This window comes from Notechis scutatus, chromosome 5 (genome assembly GCF_049901735.1).
Source record: "Notechis scutatus isolate UNSWTSFEM ecotype Mainland chromosome 5, rNotScu1.2, whole genome shotgun sequence".
NCBI lineage: Eukaryota > Metazoa > Chordata > Lepidosauria > Squamata > Elapidae > Notechis > Notechis scutatus.
In genome coordinates this window covers 87,753,212-87,772,229 of record NC_142013.1, presented here as the reverse complement: position 1 = coordinate 87,772,229, position 19,018 = coordinate 87,753,212, and the positions used below count along the sequence as shown (strand labels likewise).

At 37.5% G+C, this 19,018-nt stretch overlaps 1 protein-coding gene across 2 annotated transcripts in view; it reads right to left on the bottom strand.

Moving 5' to 3' along the window:
• Positions 1-18,234, bottom strand: part of CARS2 (cysteinyl-tRNA synthetase 2, mitochondrial) — a 30,896-nt gene extending 12,662 nt beyond the window's left edge. The window contains exons 1-9 of one of the 2 annotated variants that reach the window (XR_015749899.1): positions 17,243-18,186; positions 15,744-15,794; positions 12,819-12,936; positions 10,460-10,531; positions 9,435-9,540; positions 8,548-8,631; positions 5,436-5,565; positions 3,920-4,053; positions 645-709 (exon numbers count right to left, since the gene is read on the bottom strand). Coding sequence is in view for 1 of the 2 variants with exons in the window: in XM_026668895.2 (XP_026524680.2) it covers positions 645-709; positions 3,920-4,053; positions 5,436-5,565; positions 8,548-8,631; positions 9,435-9,540; positions 10,460-10,531; positions 12,819-12,936; positions 15,744-15,794; positions 17,243-18,102 (1,620 nt within the window). In the remaining variant the exon portion in view is untranslated. Of the gene's footprint in view, positions 1-644; positions 710-3,919; positions 4,054-5,435; positions 5,566-8,547; positions 8,632-9,434; positions 9,541-10,459; positions 10,532-12,818; positions 12,937-15,743; positions 15,795-17,242 lie in introns of both variants that reach the window. The other variant, XM_026668895.2, reaches the window with a different exon arrangement.
• Between the last annotated feature and the right edge of the window lie 784 nt (positions 18,235-19,018).

Genomic DNA, 19,018 nt, shown 5'->3' with positions numbered 1-19,018 from the left:
CCATATTGGCGCACAGTAATTATTTTCAATCTATTATAGTCCAAAGTGAAAGAGATTCGATTTCCTCAGTGAAAAGGGCCAGCACCGTTTAGTGGCAAGTCAGCTGACCAGTGCTGTTTTATATATTGTTTCTGGTAGGATCGCTCAGAGAGTCAAACAGGGAACAGAGCTTATTCTTTGATAAGAGGAACAAGAGATGGATAGTAACGAAAGTAAGAGATGTAGAAGGCAGAAAACTGCTGACAAAGAGTTGCAGATACTGTGGCATGCTTTTGTATCTTGAATTTGCAAGAAAGAGGACATACAGTTACAGCAAACACAGCAATGCTTTTTTAAAAAATTGAATATTTGACTCCAAAGAGTAAATCCTGCATAATAATACATAGGACTGTACTGTTCATTTTTAAGGGTTCCGCCCAACTTCAAATAATAGAAACTGGAAGCTTTTATTACTCTGTCTTTATATACATTTGTCTTAGATGCACACCAAATTTGAAGAGAGCCCAATGTTCATGTGTTCAAACTCTTCACACTTAGCCTCTATAAGCCAATTCCCATCCACCTTCTACACAGTCAAAATCCTTGCACGTTCAGTTTTGCCCAGAAAAACACTATTAAGTAATAGTCTGGTAAGATTACAGTACCTTAATTGTAATGTAGTTTTTTAACGATTTGGACATTTTTCTGCTCCCTCTAATATGCAGATGTCCTGGAATGAAAAAGCAAGTTGCTGCTTTGTTTTAAAAACAAAAACTGCTCCAGAATTACGAAAGACAAAAGAAAATTATTTTTCTTAATAGGAGATAGGAAAACAAATAATGAAACTGTTTCAACACTCATATTTAAATATGTATCCATTGTTTTTATGTACCAATAAATACTATGAAGAATTCTAAACCTTACATATATAAAAATTGATTTTTGGTAATTGACAGGAATGTGTTTTATGATAAAATTTAAGTAATTAAATACTGTCAAATAGAGAAAACTTCTCATTTTCTATCAATTAATTAATCACAGGATATATTTAATGGCAAAAAATTACTCCTTAAGATAACATCCCATGAAACCTTTTGCATATCATTTAGTCCACTTTTTTGGGAAAAAATAACACACTTCCTGAGATAGAAACCAACTCAAATTTCTTTTACAGGCTGTAGTTCAAGAACTTACAGCTGTTTCAGTATTGCTGGATTCCAACATCCATCAGTACATTTCATAAATACTGCAAGAAAAGCTAGAAGCTATTATTATTAAGTTTAATTCTATATTCTGTTACAGAACACTGACCATTTATTTTCTCAAACTAATAATTATAGCCAATTATTAATTCACACCAAGTTATAGAAACTTTGTAGAAACTTTTAAAACCATCCAATGTAATGAATATAGCAGCTTCTATCCTGGTAATGTTTATTTTCATTCCAGTCTTTAGTATTTTTTATAAATAACTCAGGGTGGCAAACATACAATAAGATATACATATTAGATTCAAGACATTAAATATTTAAAAATTACTATATCAATTTAAATCAACATCCAATCTGTTTCCCTTGTAAAATTCTGAATCTTTTATCAATTGTAACACTAAAAACTCTGTTGTTTCCTAAACCATTAATAAGAACAGTAAAATAATGTGTAAGAACTACATGCTGAAAAACTCAAAACGCTTTAAAAGACTTGAGGGAAATTGGCCATTCAAGAATTAATGTCTGTTATATATGTCACGTGTTGTGATGTCATTAAGTGATCAAATTACATCAACTGCCCTAGACATTTGGACTGTTGCAAAAGTATTTCCGTATTTTTCACACTATAAGACACACCTGACCATAAGATGCACCTAGAGGAGGAAAACAAGAAAAAAAAAATAAGATGGAGCCTGAGAAGAACAGAGATAGGTGTCCTTTCATGGGCCAGCTCTGCCTATCGACTCCTGCACTATGGAAAAGAGACAGAAGAGGCAGGGTTCAGTACTGTAAAAGGACCCTGCCGTCACAACCCGGTTACTATTCACCAAAGGACCGGCACCGACACACAGACATTTCCATCACTTTTGGGGGAGGGGTGTGTGCATCCTATGAAGTGAAAAATATGGTACATTTGAAATTTTAAATTAAACAAATATTTAAAAAATCACCCTGAATATGTGTATTTTCATATATATGTATATGTATATATTTAAAGATAATCAATTTTCATCTACAAATCTGGGTATGCAAAGATTTGGGGCCCACAGTTACATTCAATATTTTGGAAAATACTATAATGGAAGCTCACAAAATGGCTGCCATAGCTGGGTGTTCTAGTCATAAAATGGCTATCAAAGAGATTGTGGCCTATTGCAAAAACCCATTTCCCCCAAGGACAAAGGAATGAAATTGTTACCCCTACCTCCCCAAGGTGTTTCCTATTATTCAATTTTACTTTTGTATTTTCCCCCTCCAAAATGCAAAAGGCAAGTACCATTTTTATTTTCTGGGACTCGGATACGAGATACGAGTTTATCATTTAACGGCAAGAAGCTATGTTTCTGGAGGACAAAAACACAATGAAAATATTTGCAGAAATATTACCATTTTTTCAGAAATAAGTCCTTCCTTCCTTCCTTCCTTCCTTCCTTCTCTGCTCAGAACTCGAAATATGTCTTGTAGTAGCTCTATGTAAATATTTCCAAGAATATAATGGCTTGAATCTCAATATTATTTATTTATTGAATTTAGGTACCGCCCATCTCATTTTCTAATATCCATCATCATAATGTAAGTTCCTATTAACTCAGTGATTCAAAGGAATTTTACAGTTCCTCTTGAGCAAAGTGGCCAGCAGTATAAGAGGGTGTAATAGTAAGATCTAAAATTGGGCAGAAGTGTCTTATGTAACAAAATTCCATTCTAGCAAAGTGCTACTGCTCTGTTTGAATAGCTCTTTATCCTTACATGATGTTTTTAAGAGAATCTCCAAATGCCACAACTCTTGAAATATGTTCAGAAGGAAAGGGGACAGCAAAGTCAACTTTTATGAATTTCCATTAGTTCTGGAAATCAGCGTCCACATAAACTTTTGTCTTAAATTCTTATGTAACCACCCAGATGGATAGATGAGCCCTGCACTGTTCATCCTTAGAAAGTCAGCTAGAGCTACTACAGGCTGTTGAAGTGACTCATGCTATAAAATCTGCCTAAACCTATACCCTATATCAGTGGTGGCTAACCTTTTTGGGCTCCTGTGCCAAAAATTGTGCACGCACCAGCACACACGCACTTGCGTGCCAGCACCCAGAATGCAATGCGTGCCTCCCTCCTCCCGCCCCCTGCGCATGTGTGCGCAATCCCCCTCTCCCGCCACCCCCCTTACCTGCACTGAGCCTCACAGCTCATTTTTCGGCTGGTTTGAAGCCTTTTTTGGCCTAACAGAGGCTTGAAAAAAGCCTCTGCAAGGCTATTCAGGATGAATTATAGGCCTGTTTCGTCACGTCCGATATGTGGGCTTATAATTCGGTCTGAAAAACCTTGCAGAGGCACTTTCCAAGCCTCTGGGAGGCCAAAAAAGGCCTCAAACCAACCTAAAAAAACCCAGCTGTGAGGCGCACACATGCACAGTGAGGTAAGTTTGCCTGAGGTTCAGGTGCCAGCACAAATGGCTCTGTGTGCCACTTGTGGCACGTGTGCCATAGGTTCGCCATCATGGCCCTATATGGTAGAACAGCACGAGATAAAAGCAACCCCAATAGTTTCAACAAGGAAACATCTTGTAGTAGGCCATGAAATAAGCACACTTTATGATAGTCACTGTATATCTTGATTTATTTAATGTGTTCTTCAAAGTTCATTGTCCTTCACAGCTATGTAATGTCCTGAATTCTGATATTTAAATAAAAGGAATAAAAAATTTTAAGTTTAGTTAAACTAGAACTTACCAGAATGTAGAAAATAATTTCCCCATTGTTCACACTGATGATAAGCTTCACATTGAGCAATTTCATTTTCATGATGAGGAAATGCCAGATCTATACCACCAGTATGGATATCCAAATGTCCCCCAAACACTAGACTATTAAAGTAATAATTAAAATAAATAAACAATCATTAGATTTAAAGAAATGTTAATAATGTAATAAAAATGGTATCTAAACTACTGCTTCAAATCAATAGAAAATTGGGAGCCAACCTAGGAATTTATTATTCACAACTTTCAAGGGACTTTCTTTAAGACATTTGCTTGGATGCTGCAATATGTCCAAACTGTAATAGATCTGATTTTTTACATGTTTGTGTTTAATTCAAATGTGCCACTGAATGTAGCCTCGCTCTTAGCATTCAAATTGTCAAAAGGAAATGCTAGATTATCTCTTAAAGGCCCAGACTGTGCTAAAATGTTTGATACAGTAAAGAAATATCTGGCTCACATCAATATTACTTTTACATTAACATCCTCAACTTTACAGACTTCAATATAGATTTAATTATACTGAATATTAATGGATTGTATATTACTTATATATTAAACTGAATTGGAACTATTTTCTCTCCATCCATTACCTCCCATTAATTTAATTGAGCAGTTCCTGGAAAAGCTAAACTTTTTGATGTCTTCTTTACATTGTGAAGGACAAATAACACATTGGTCCTTATAAACATAATTGCTGCAAGGGATTTTCCTAGACAAAAGGGGATACAGAGCTATTTGCAAAATGTACAATTCTGCCTTTATAAGCTGTCTTATTTGAGGCATTTCCTTTCATCAGGCCCAAGGAAATTGACCTGGGAGAGGAACCAGTAAATTTCTAAACTGCTTTCCCTCACCACGTTCAACAAATTTGATAGGTTCAGTACAAAGACGTAAGGCATATAAAACACAAAATAAATTCTTTACTGAAACTCTACTCAACATTCATTTTCATAACCCACAGAAAAGTCTGTCAACACCTTCCCATTCTTTTATTGCAGTCCCCCCAGATCATCTACAAGCTTGGCTTCAACCCAAGAGACATATGTCACAATCAATCAATCAACATTCAGGATGACAATGCTATGGACCACAGCAGTTAGTTTAGAATTCAAGCTGCAAAGGAGACAAAAAGCTGTTGGCATTAGTTAGCCATCATGCCATTCAGAAGAGTCTGCTTCCAAGTGTGCACTTAGAACAGTCCCAAACTGCAATTAATCCTATTAACTTATGAGTTTAACAAATAAAAACATCTTTGTGGTTTTAATAGTTATTAATATTACTTTATGTTGCTTTATTATTCATATATTGTTTTAATTCCTGATTAGGAACCACCCAGAGTTTGATATAAAATGAGCAGCTGCATGTTTTAAGTAAGTAAATAAAACAAATAACTGACACCCCACATTGACCGTGTAGGGTTTCTGCCAGCACTGGTTAGTATGTTCTTGAACAGAAGCAAGAATAGGAAATAAAAAAGAGCTGACCTTGATATTGTAGAGCATTCAATGTGCCAGCCAGGTCTTCCTTTCCCCCAGGGGGAATCCCAGCATATCTCATGAGGTCTGGCTGCCTTCCAGAGAGCAAAATCCTTCTTGTGACGCTTATCAATAAACTCTGTCAGTAACAAAGAGTGATGGCATGATTAAACAGAAAAAAAAATATGGAATTCAATGTTTCAAAGAAATCCATCAAGAACTCGTAGTGTAGACGTCATGGGCCTCATTTAGCTAGAATGACCAGAAGGAATCCCAAATACAGGTAGTTCTCAATTTACAACCATTCAGTGAGTGTTCAAAGTTACAATGGCACTGGGGGAAAAAAAGACATATGACCAGTCATCGCACTTATGATTCACAGCATCCTCATGGTCATGTGATCCAAATTCAGGCATTTTGACTGGCATGTATTTACGATGGCTGCAGCATCACTGAGTTATGTGGTCAATCGTTTGTAACCTTTCCAGCCAGCTTCCAACAAGCCAAGTCAATCGAGGGAGCCAGATTCAATTAATGATGTGATTCACTTTAACAACTGCAATGAATCGCTTAACAACAGAAACTTTGGTCCCAATTGTGGCTGTAAGTTTAAAAAGTCTACATCCGTGAACTCCACCTATTGTCTGTGTAGGTTACCTTACTGCTAACTCATGCATTAAACTTTCAATTTCTATTAAGCTTAGCTAGAATTATCAGCAGTAGCTAGCATTGTGCATTGGAATGAAATTTGTGTATAAGAGAGCAGGATTAAATGCGTACGCACACCCTTATCTTTCTTGAGAGTCTTCCAATTTCCCATTTAAATTGTTGGGATTTCAGCATTCTTTAATGCTAAAAACATCAAGTTATAGTAAATGTAAAATAATAGATATTGATCCAGCAGTGGATAATTAAAGAAAGTATTACAAGCTGGAAAGGTTTTGGGACTGCTGTATAATGTATCTGGACATACAAAAGAAACCAACTGAAGTCTTAACAATTTAAAGGGATGTACAAATGCCAAACTAATAGTGACCTGGATAATTTTCCTATATTGGATTTGCAAAAAGGCTTGTTAAAGCTTTGAAGAATTTTGTGAGAAGGAACAAAGACAAAATAAAAACAAATCATGTTTCGGATGCTATATGACAGGACTATAGATCAAGATTGTTAAAAGTAACACTTAATAGACTTTTGTTTGCAAAAACTGAAATGATGAGGTTTTAAGGATCTGTATATAGTTAAGAGATGGGATATGGGAAGAAGCAATCACCTGTATTTTAGGAAAAGATGATAAATTACTAAAATTGCTTATACAGGTAGTCCTCAACTTATAACAGTTCATTAGTGATGATTCAAAGTTACAACAGCACTGAAAAAAGTGACTTATGGCCATTTTTCAGAGTTACAGCCTTCGCAGCATCCCTATGATCATGTAATCAAAATTCAGATGTTCGGTTCCTATTTATGACCACTGCAGTGTCCTGGGGTCATGTGATCACTTTTTACGACCTTCTGACAAGCAAAGTCAATGGAGTAGCCAGATTCACTTAACAACCAGGTAAGTAGCTTTATCAACTACAGTGATTCACTTGGCAAGAAAGGTTGTAAAACAGCAACACTCATTTAACAAATGACTCACTTAACAACAGAATTTTTGGGCTCAATTGTGGTAATAAGTTGAGGACTATCTGTTCTTGTGATAATGTCTTTACTTTTTCCTTTATATTTTTGCTTTCTCTCTATTTTTTCTTGTCTTTTTTCTGCACCTTCTTTTTTTCCCCTTATTTTTTAGTTTATATTAGACTAGCTCTATACCCGTGCTTCGCAACAAAACGATGTGATTGGGCTTAGATTTGTGAGACAAAAATAAGGGGGAAAAATGTGTCTCTGCCTACAAGGCTTAAAGAAGGTGATAGCATCCATCGGTATTCATCTGGCTAGCGTCCAGTCAATGAGAGAGTTGAGGGCTGTTTGGAAACTGAAACAGTATTTGCTGTGTGAGCAAGAAAGAGACACCAAGAAGCCTGGGTGTGGCTTTGCTCAACTGTTCTGTACTAAAGCTGCTTGGTGTTCTGAAACTGAAACTCCTCTCCTCTGCTTGGGTTTTGCATTTGGAACAGATTTCTTTTCAGATGAGGAGGGGAAGTAGAACTCCTTAGCATCAGAGCGTATTAACAATAATATACAAAATACTAATGCTCTGATGGTCATTTTGAAAAATCCTTTCTTAGTGAGCACTTAGAAGCCAACAGGAATATATGTGCCAAATTTCAAATTTGTAGGCTTTACAGTTCTGGAGATTTTGTGATGATGCATGAATGGTATTTTGCTTTTATATATATAGATTTTTATCATTGTAGTTGTAATTTTTAATAGAATTACTACTTTAAAAAAGGAAAGTATCATACATCAGCAAAGACTGCCTGTAAATCTGCCTATCCCATGCATGCTTCCAAGGAAAAGATGCTTGGGGTCCAGTCTCTCAGAGAAATCACTGACCAAAACCCCCATCTTTCTCTATGATGGGCTCAATGCTGAGGAACCCTTTGCCTCCAGAAGGTTGCCTACCACCTTCTTTAAGCCTTGTATAGTTGTCAAGACAAATTTGAAAAGTTCTGGGGAGGTAACTTGGAGCAGATTGTCTAATTCCTGACATTTCTATATAACATTATATAATATAATGAATCTGGATTATAATTTTCATCTTGTTTCCAATTTGGTTCCACTCACTTTATTTGTACAATTTATTTACTACCAAAATTCTTATGGAATCCAAAGAGTTCACAGAAATAAAAATTATTTTCATTACACAAACTATATGAAACATAGTCTGACCTCAGTCATGCATCTGCCAAGATAACTATGAAGATTAACTTGTGGGGAAATCTTATGTTATGGAAATAATTCTACAGCTGGTCAAGACTATAGTTCTAGGAAAGAGTACAGGAAACACTTTTTTCCTATTTTTGCTATATTGCTGTTACTGCTTTATACTAGGCTGGTTAATATTAAGATCATTTTAGGGCATTTGCAAACTCCCTAGGACCTTAGTGAAAAAATATGTATAGTAAGTAAATAAATAAACTTGTACAAAGGTCAGGAACTGTCAATAACATACCAAATTCCTCTTGGGTCTCAGGATAAATATTTGTTAGCTTTCCGTATCTGTCTCCCCTAGAACGGACATCAAAATAAACATTACCTGTCGAAAATAAACAATTTGATCTTATTATAAAGATGGGAAATATTGGTATTCTACTCAAGGGAATCATCAATCAATGCCTCTATTTTTAGGAAACTATTCATATTATGCATAACAAGCAAAGCAATGGTCCTTTGGTCCAAGGTATGCTGTTCCCTGGAGATAGATATGTAGTTCCCCGGAGATGATGGTAGGTAGCCTATGCTGCCCACATTCTAGTACCAAGTCAGGAGATATTTCATAGCAGACCCAAGAGACAAGAATACATTAATGGACAAAACACACTGAGACAAAGACCATGCCAAGGATGCAGATTTCTCAGTCTCCATAAATAGTGAAGGCGAGCATATTCTACAAGCAAAAATTGGAATCTGGTATTGTGTTCAATGACAAATCTGGCGTCAGGTCAATTTGTTTCTTAAAAATGGTTTGCTCATGTTTCTACACCCTATTATTTCCAAAGTCCCTTGCCAGTAAAATAGTAAGCCCCCAGAAAGAAGAGGGGGGAAATGTACAAGTGATAGAGAAGCCAGAGGAAATGCTGCAGGGATCTTGTGGATAAACCCTAACTTAGCAATGTAGCCTGTTAGCCTACACTTCATCCTTTGATAACGACTTTCAACAAGCTGTGCGTCACAATCTCATCAATAAAAAAGGCAGCACTCATACACAAATGCAACAGTGTTACTAACACTCATCTTCTCCATACAGGTGGGCCAAGAATGCCCTAGTCAATTCCAAAGCAACATACTAACTGAACTGCAAACACACCACAGGACTACCATAAGATTGGGAAGTCTTACCTTGTGAAGTTGCATAACCATATCCATTAGTAATAAGTTGTTGTATAAAAGAAATGATCTGAGGAACATTTTCAGTTACTCTCATATAAATTGTGGGAGGAAGGACCTATGTAAAAAAAGAGAACTATATATTAAGGAGATGATTAATAACAGCTGATTATAGTGATACAAGAGCAATGGACTGTCTCTAAAGGAGAACATCAATTATCTTAAAAGGTTAAATCTTGACAACTGAACCAAAGTTTATTAAAACTGAGATGTTTTGTTATTCATCCAAGTAACTTTTTCAGTCAAAATGAAAATTTGGGTAGGCAGAGAGTCAGATAGGCATTGGAAAGAACCAACTCTTGCTGACTCAGTTTTAATAAACTTTGGTCCAGTTGCCATGATTTAACCTTTTAAGATAGAATCGCAAGTTCATGACTCTCGGCAGCTAACAATAATTAAAACAGCATATAAACCATAAAAGTGAAGATACAATAATGCACGTGTAATTTGTAACTGTCAATCTAAATGTTGCAAAGGCTCCAGATTCCCTGGGACGGTTCTGAGCCGAGTATGATTCAATGATTTCCACCTCATTTTCCCTCCACTGTTTCCACTCTTTCATCTCACCTTCTTCTTATCCCTCCAACTTTTATATCTATGCACCTGCTGAACCTCCTTTCCTTTGTCTGTCTCCTGGCATTGCTCCCTCTTTCAGCCTTTCCCCATTTTCCCAAACTTAAATGTTCCTTTCTTTGTGTCAGCAGACATTGTCTTTCTTCTCAACTCTACTTACTTCTCTGCTTGCCCTTGTCCTCAGAAGTTATCTCAGCCACAGCCTATCTATTGTTGCACCCAGAATTATTTTTCTTAAAGGTTTTAAAGTGTTGTTACAAAGCTAAATAAAGAGGGTGCAACAACTATTATTACAACTAGGGCATCCCATGAGCCAAAGGGAGTTCTCCACCACTGTCCTAGCAGCTCTGCAACAAAATAAGTTTTACAATCAAGATTTAAGCATATCAATTAAATATTTGTACCTTTAAGGCAGCCATATCTTGTTTAAAGTCCTCCTCATAACAACGAGCAAGGGTTTCTGGGGAGATTTCCATCTATAAAAAAAACAGCAAGTGACTAAGTCATATATCAAGTGTAAGAGCTAACAGAGGTTATGAAATCATGATATAACTAAGAGGTTTCACCAACCGTTCTTCTAACGAATTAACGTATTAAAATGTTTAAAAAACACTGGCCTAGAGAATTTCCAAGATCCGTTCCAACAGAACTTTTATGATTAATAATTACTAATTTCATAAATCTATCTATATAATATTAGTACTCTGATTCCTTAACCTTTGGGCAAAATGGTGCACAATAGGGCAAAAACTTTTTCAACCAAGGTAGCTCAAATGGACTAACTTACAAAAAGCATCCAAAATCCGGGACCCATGACTCCCACGGAATTGAAATTTGAAAAATTTTGTAAAACATTTTATGACGTAAAAATGATCATTAAATATTTTGTGACACAATCCAAAATGTCATAAACATAAAATTCCTTATGTCTAACTATGCTATACAATTCAACATGGGCTACTTTCAAGGCAGAACTTTTCCATTATATTAGAAACCCTGCCATTGTTGAAGGTACCTAGCAAAGAAATCTCTCTGAAACAATGACTCAGCGGGTTATCCACTAATACATATATAATTTTGAAATATATACAAGTAGGCTTTGTTTTATGACCATTTATTCAGCAAGTGCTCACAATGCTGCTGAATGAAGGGGACCTATGACTGATCCTTGGAGTTCTAGTCATCAAAGGGCCCTTGGTCATGTAATCCTTATTTCTGGCATTCCCTACTAGCTTCCTATGATCAACGTCAGGAACTTGTGATGATGACAGTGGATCCTAGCTTAATGACCTGCAGTCATTATTTCATAATAGCAGTCCTCATTTCATAATAGCAACTGGGATTGCCAGAATTGTTGCTATGTAATGCTATGTAATGCAGTCGTTTCATATCATGCTTTATGATTGCATCACTTAGCAACAGAGTTCCTAGTCCCAATTATTATTGTAGCCTAACATAATTAAAGTAATAATATGAAGGAATTAAAAATGTGCTGATCTACAGTATATATCAGACAGAAAAACATTCTCCTGATATTAAGCTTTGACCTCTTCATTCTGCACATTTACTTGGAAGGATTCTCCAGATCATTTGATAGAGCAGCAACCATGACAATGCAAACTAGGAGAAAGTCATTTCAAGTGAGGATTTTCATTTCAACCAAGCCTAATTGCTCACCATGATCATTATGATGGCTTTCCATTGCTTATGTAATTCTACCAGTAGTTGCTTGAGCTTTCTTTCTAAAGTATTCCTAAAGCAATGGCACTGCAAACAAACACCACTTTTCAACTTCATCTTTGGAATTCATTGTTTCAGAAATTCTTATATAATACCCAGGCCATTTAATGCCAACCTATTATGATAAATGTCATTGTGTAGGAGAGAAAAAAATACATTAACTGTTTATCAAGCAACACTAACCGAATTGCTTCCTAAGTGGAACCAGGTAACCTGCTTTGAATGTTATGGTGCTGTGGCATGAAAGTTATGTGTACCTTACACTGGAAAGGCACTCGAGAACTAGTTTTGGGTAGTGCTTGAGACAATCAGGCTAGAACCTGGGGAGACTGGAAGTTCTAGTCTCACCTTAGGCATAAAGCTAGGCATAAAACTGTGCCCCATGGCATCCTGTTCCCTGTCTCTTAAGTGCAATTAAGAGAACCTTCTCCATCATGGTGCCTCTGAACCAAGCAGAGTGATTCATTGGAAAACAACAAAGATAAATGTAATAAACAAATCAAGATGGCTGAGGCTGCTTTTCTACCACAGTATGGAATATTGTGTGGAAAAGCCTCCTTGTAGAACTCAAGCTGACTCCTTTTCTGTTGGTTTTCTACCAGCTTCTAAAGTCTGATCTTTTTCAGAGAGCTTGTTCCTGATTTGACTTGTTATTGCCATATTTGATTCTCTTACTACTTTTGTACTTTACTGTTCTTGTATTTTCTGTTTCTATTTGGGGTTTGTTTTATAGTGTTTCTTTTGAGTAGATTTTGATTGCAACGGCCTACCAATATGTTCAATAAATAAACACATACATTTCAAGGGTTTCAAGTATTTTCAGCTTAGGTAAAAATCAATTTGAACAGATCAATTGTATTTTACTATCTAACTTGGATATGCAAATAGCACAATACAAGAGAAGCACACATTTCAGAACAGATTTTATATACCAAGCAGTAAAACATACATAAGGTAATACGGAATACAATGTACATACACATTCTAAAAACATGCATAAAGTAGGTTGATTTATATGCTTACCTCATTTGCTCTTTTAATTATTTTATCATCTATATCTGTAATCCCCATCACCATCACTACTTCCTTTCCAAATATCTTTGTCATTATTCTTCGAATTATGTCAAATCTTACATAGGAACTGAAATACAGAGAGAAAAATCATGAATGTGTTAGGGTGAGACAGGTTTTATAAACTCTGATCATCATTTTCAGCTCTCTGAATATATCCAAAATATATTAGAACAACAGAATCTTATGGTACATTAGAAGATTTACTGTGACATAAAATGTAGTTTTTTGCAATAGGAATGCTTCAGGATTCTGAGATCTATGCTGCTTTTTAATTAGACATCAAATGTGCAACAAACACACACCTGTCTCTAATAGATCCTTAAAATCACCTACAATTGAAATTAAATAATTCTAAAGCCAGGAACTGAACAAAATTTATAGTCACTTGACACAAAAAATATTATCCCATGTTTTCTTAATTTCAGCAGTATGAAGATTTCACTTGGTGGGTAAGGAAGGGAGGGGACATTTTACCATTGCTACAGGTAACAAATGGGAATCAGGTCAATCAACAGCAAATCCTCCAGATATGTATAAGATCCAACAGCAATTTTTTTACCCCTCCATAACTTTATCTGATGTTTGAACTGTTAATGCACAGAAAAGAACTGTAAGCAAACAGGCTACAAAATTCAAGAGACAGGTGACATTTCTATACAAATTTCAACTATCTTTTATTATAGCTATTGTTAATTATAATGCTGCAACCATGGCTTACTTTTTATAATTTTATTTCTTTACAAAGCAATCCTACACCTACCGTATAAATTCTGAAATAAGTTCCAACCACTAACATGCAATAACCTGGATGGTAAATTTTCTTTAACATACAATGTGAGACAAGTCTCTTGTTTTGATTAAGCCCTAAATAAACAGGCCTAAGTTGCTGATAAATAAGTAGTTTATAGTTTTCCTTGAAGCTACTACTGTTGAAACAATAACTTCTACTTAGAAAATACAGATAGTCCTCATTTAGTGATCACAATTTGAACCAGCAAGTTAGTCATTAAGTAAGGTTATTGCTAAGTGAAAATGCAACTGTGTTTATGATCATATTTCAGCTTTCCTTTGCTTTACAGGTGAGCAAAGGTAATGTGAAGATTTATTTATTAGATTAATATGGCTCACACACAGTGACTAGGATTAGTATAAAGTTTCTTTTCTATCACCATTATAATTGAATACACACTAAATGTGTGTATTCAATGCTCATAACATAATTTTATATGTGTATATATACAGTCATTATTAAGTGTAAAGTCAGTCAGTTGTGGCATTTTCAAGGAATCCTGGCTTCATCTGATTGCCAATAGGTTTAATGTGGCAAACTTCTTATGCTCCAAATCACACTTTCTCCTCTAAATCTGGGTCCCTACCCAGTCATCTTAGATATTTCAGTGAGTTTACTTGGTGATTTGGAAATGTCTCATGATAATAAATAGGTCAAAAATGTATCATACTGCAAGTAGGTGAATTTCAGGTTGCATTCAAAGTTGCACTTTGCAGTTAGATACCAGTGCCAAAAATGTTCAAAACAGATTTACCCTACTTCTGAAAAGAAAAAAAGTGTAGAAGCTAACCTGACCTCAATGGGATAAATTGTTGCAAAATGAAGAGCTGTAATTCTCTGGGAACCTACCCTCCAACTCCTCTTAGGAAGGGCACCTGTAGCATCCTTTCCCAGCTGGACCATATAGATAAGACTACCAGATTCTACTTAAGGAAGATGTTCAAAAAACTATTCTGTATTTGACTATATCTTTGCTTTAACCACTTCACTCATAGCTGAAAAATGAAACAAATAATAAAATGTTTCGCCTAATCTTTCAGATAACAGATAATCAGAGTTGGAAGATACCTTGTAAGTCATCTAGTCCAACCCCCTGCCCAAGCAGAAGACCCTACACCATTTCTGACAGATGGGAGTCCAATCTCTTCTTGAAATTCTCAAGTGATAGCAGTCCCACAATTTCTGAGGGCAAGCTGTTCCATTGGTTGATTGTTCTCCTTAGAGAACAATCTGGTTTCAACAATGGTTGAAAGTTTCTCCTTATTTCCAGGTTAAATCTCTCCTTGTTCATTTCCATCCATTATTCCTTGTCTGGCCTAGCTTTGACCCCTTCCTCTCTGTGGCAGTCCTTCAAATACTGGAAGACTGCTATCATGTCTCCCCTGGTCCTTCTCTTCACTAGACTAGCCATGCCCAGTTTCTGTAACCGTTCTTCATATGTTTTAGTCCCCAGTCCCCTTTCAATCAGAGTAACCCACAACGTAATATATATTGAAATTTTTTTCTCTCTAAGTCAGATGCAGAGATGTCCATGGGGACGGGGTGTGTGTGAGTGGGTGTTAGAAAAAGACAAGATGCCATCACAAAAAACATAAAAAGGGGCAGGGCACATTTTTCATGGACACCACTCTGCAGACCTCCCTGGTCAGATAGATTAGTCATCTGTCATGCTACATCTCATCTTCATCCATTTAGATGTCTTTGGCAATTCTCTATGTAGTTTCTTGAGGTTAGTGAACCTAATGAGACTTTCATTATGAATAAATACAATATCAGAGTTAACTCAGCTCTTACTTTTTGTTGAAAGAGCTAATTAATGCTAATTTATCTAATAAAATGGTTATTTATAGGGAGATCAAGGACAAGATAAAACATAATAATAAACAAATGACAACACTGTCATACAAAAACTGCAATTTGAACAGATGTCACAAAAGAAGGCTTTAATGGCATTTGCATGCCCCACACAAATGTCAGCATTTTACTATGGAACACAATTTGCTATGGATGCTGCTGCTAAATTATAATCTATATCTAGAGAAGTCTATGAGGTACAAATATAAATAAAAATGATTAAAACTCACCAAGCATGTCCAAGGTGTGCATGATCATATACAGTAGGCCCACAGCTGTACCTGCAAATAAAATTAAAGTGACAAAAATCAGAGATATCACTGAAGAGTTTTTAAAAGTTCAGCATCAGCCACAATGGCTGACAATAGGTGATGACATTATCTGGTTATGATGACCTTGCTAGGGAGACTTCACTAAGAAATATATTTAGAGAGTCATATCTTATTAGCCACACTAAACCTGCTCAAAATTTACCATCTTAATTGGGGTCTAACTGAACAATGGCAATTTTCCAAATAAGAGGGTATAAAGGCAGAATAGCAACCTGCAATGGCTAAATCACACCTAGATTGGGAGCTCGCTTCAAGCCCAGGAGGACTCACAAATCATCATCTTTGATATGCAAACAATAAGGTCCTTCCAGAAAGTCCCAAAAGAGTTTGGATTTTATTTTTACCCATTTCTTTGCCTAAAGCAGCCTTACTTAACACTAAGTCTTCCAACTAATTCGCAATCATGGTAGATAAAAAGACTAATTATGTGTACTGCACATTACTACAACACCAATTAGATAGTACCACCCAGTCAATCTTAGATGACAAAATAGAAGATGAGTAAGTGGTCCCTGGATAAAGGCAATGACAAACCTATTTCTCTGTTTTGGCCAGGTAAATTATATTAATATGTCTGAAAAGTGATCAGGAATTGAACTTTTACTTTTAGGCAAACAAATCTGTCAGCACATGTTATTTAAATGCTTATCTTCATATTTTCTGCTTCTCCTTTAAACATGTAACATCTTAGCAAAGCTCCAGAAGATCACTAGATGGCAGTAGATTATGGACATTCAAGTTATTTTCTGCTGTCTAATTGCTGTCCCTAATTTCCCAGGTCAGATACATATACCTATTTTAACAGAAGCTGGCACATGAATTTCTTCATCTGTAGCTACTCCTTGGCCTCTGCTAATATTCCAGATCTTGATCCACCTGTCTTCTATCTGCTTTAGCATTATCTGACAGGGTTCTTTTTCATTTGGAAGGTAGATACTGTATGCCCATTTCATTGCAAGCTCAAGTTCAGGAGGAGGTCATTGAGCCTTTGGGACAGGTGATTTTCCATATTCCACAAACCAAAACTCTGCCATTTTAGGGCTTAGGCTGCAATCCCCAAGACAAGTCCCATTCTATTATACTAACTTATTTTTATTTTTTTAGAAAAGAGGGATACAAATAAGTTTTTTTTAAAATTGACCAATCCAATTAGGTACTACACTACTGCTTTTCCTTCCCATTAAGAAGGCCTGTAGTTTTACAAGCCCTTGGTCAAGGAAACCTTCAACAGGAGAGGCTCCCCCCACCGCCCACCCCCAACGTTTACTACATCTCCATCAGCGACAAAATAGGTTTATTTCGTTGCTTCTATAAACTGGCGGAGGAGGGGGGGGGGAGCCTGAAAATTTAGCACTAGCTCAGGATAGATTTGATAATTTTCTACCAAATTATTCTACCAAGTCACCACGTTGGCCTTTCCCAGGATAAGGGGCTCTTTGCTTCTGCTCAAGCTGTTATAGATCTGGATCCCGGTGTCTTGGCCGGTGGGCTTGATCCACTTCGTCCCGACCTCCGGGGTGCCCCCAGTGCACCTTCTCCTGCGGGGTTCTTCACCCAGCGGCTGGCGCTTCCTTGGGGCGGCAGGCGGAGCCCTGATGGCCACCGAAGTCAACCACCGACGCCCGTCAAGCCGCTGCAAAGGAGAAGCGGTGGCGCTCAGGCAGCTCCCGCCAGGCCGGGCTAGCAAAGGAGCGCAAAACATGCTTCCGTTGCAGCGAGGAGGCCGCCGCGACGGCGGCTCCTCTTCTATTGCTTGCACCGAAGCCAATCCAGAGACACGCAGCAGCCGACACGGCGGCGAGATCCCCTCGCGTTGTTCCTCCTCCTCCTCTTCCCTCCCTCCCTCCCTCCCTCCTCTCAGCAAGCGGGAGGGGCTCTCTCGGCGCCGCAGCTCCCCAGCAGAAGGAAGCGCCGCACAGCCCACTCCGGCGGTAGGAACAGTCGGCGCCGGTTGTTCGCCGCTGAGGAGAGCGGTAGCTACAGGCGGAGCCCAGCAGGAAAAGGAGGAGCTTGCGTGGTTTTCTTTGCCTACGTTAGGAGGGAGAGGCGGAGAAAGCGAGGCAGCGTTCGACAACAGCGGAACGATGGCTTTCGCAGAGTACGCGATTCTCCCCCAACTCCCTTTCCAGACTTGCCGGTGACCTTGAAAGTTGACTAGCTCCCCCGCGTGAACTCGCGAAAAAGCCCCCCGCGGAGTCTGAAAGTAAAGCTGGTGCCCGTTTTCCAGGAAAGGCACCCGATGAAGGGCACGGGGCATGCTGCTTCGGAAGCCTGGCTTGCAAGGGGAGGGAGGGGGCAACACCGGACGTTTTTTTATGTGCGAGCGGTAAGTGGCTGTAGTTGCCCCAGACGGTCGGATTCGCCCTTCTAAAGCATTTCTGAAATACAGTGCAAATCTCTACAGCTTTACTGGGAAATAAAACTCGTTGGTAAATAAATTCCCTGCGGGGAGTCTCGGCCGGGGAAAATCCGGGTTCGGTCCCTGTTCAGTCTGGGCTTACTGGATGACTTGGGGCCAGTGTGGCTTTAAGTGAAACTCGGACTTTTACGGGGATGAAGGTGATTGTTGAATCCACGTCTGCCACCGTGAGTTCCTTAGAGGAATATGAGGAATAAAGGCTTTGAACAGCAGCTTAAGACTCTGGGTTTAAACATCAGACTTTGTAGAATCTGTATTTTTATATTTTATATAATTTTTATATTGTTTAATGTGTGTGTATGTGTGTGTATCAGACTGTAGAATCTGTATTTTTATATTTTATATAATTTTTATATTGTTTAATGTGTGTATATATGTATATATATATATCTGAGATTGATTGATTTGTATTGTCATAGGAACTGGTTTTGTTCAGAAGCCAAAATTATGTTTCTTAATTTTATCATTGGTTTATAACATGGAAAAGCAAATGTGAAGGTGATTTTTCATTAAACTTAATGGACATATTACATTTATCGCTCAATGGCTAAGATGCTGCACTTGTTGATCAGAAAGATCGGCAGTTCAAATCCCTAGCACCACGTAACAGAGTGAGCTCCCATTACTTCTCCCAGCTTCTGCCAACCTAGCAGTTCGAAAGCGTGTAAAAATGCAAGTAGAAAAATAGGGACCACTTTGGGAAGGTCATAGTGTTCCGTGCGCCTTCAGCATTTAGTCATGCTAGCCACATGAG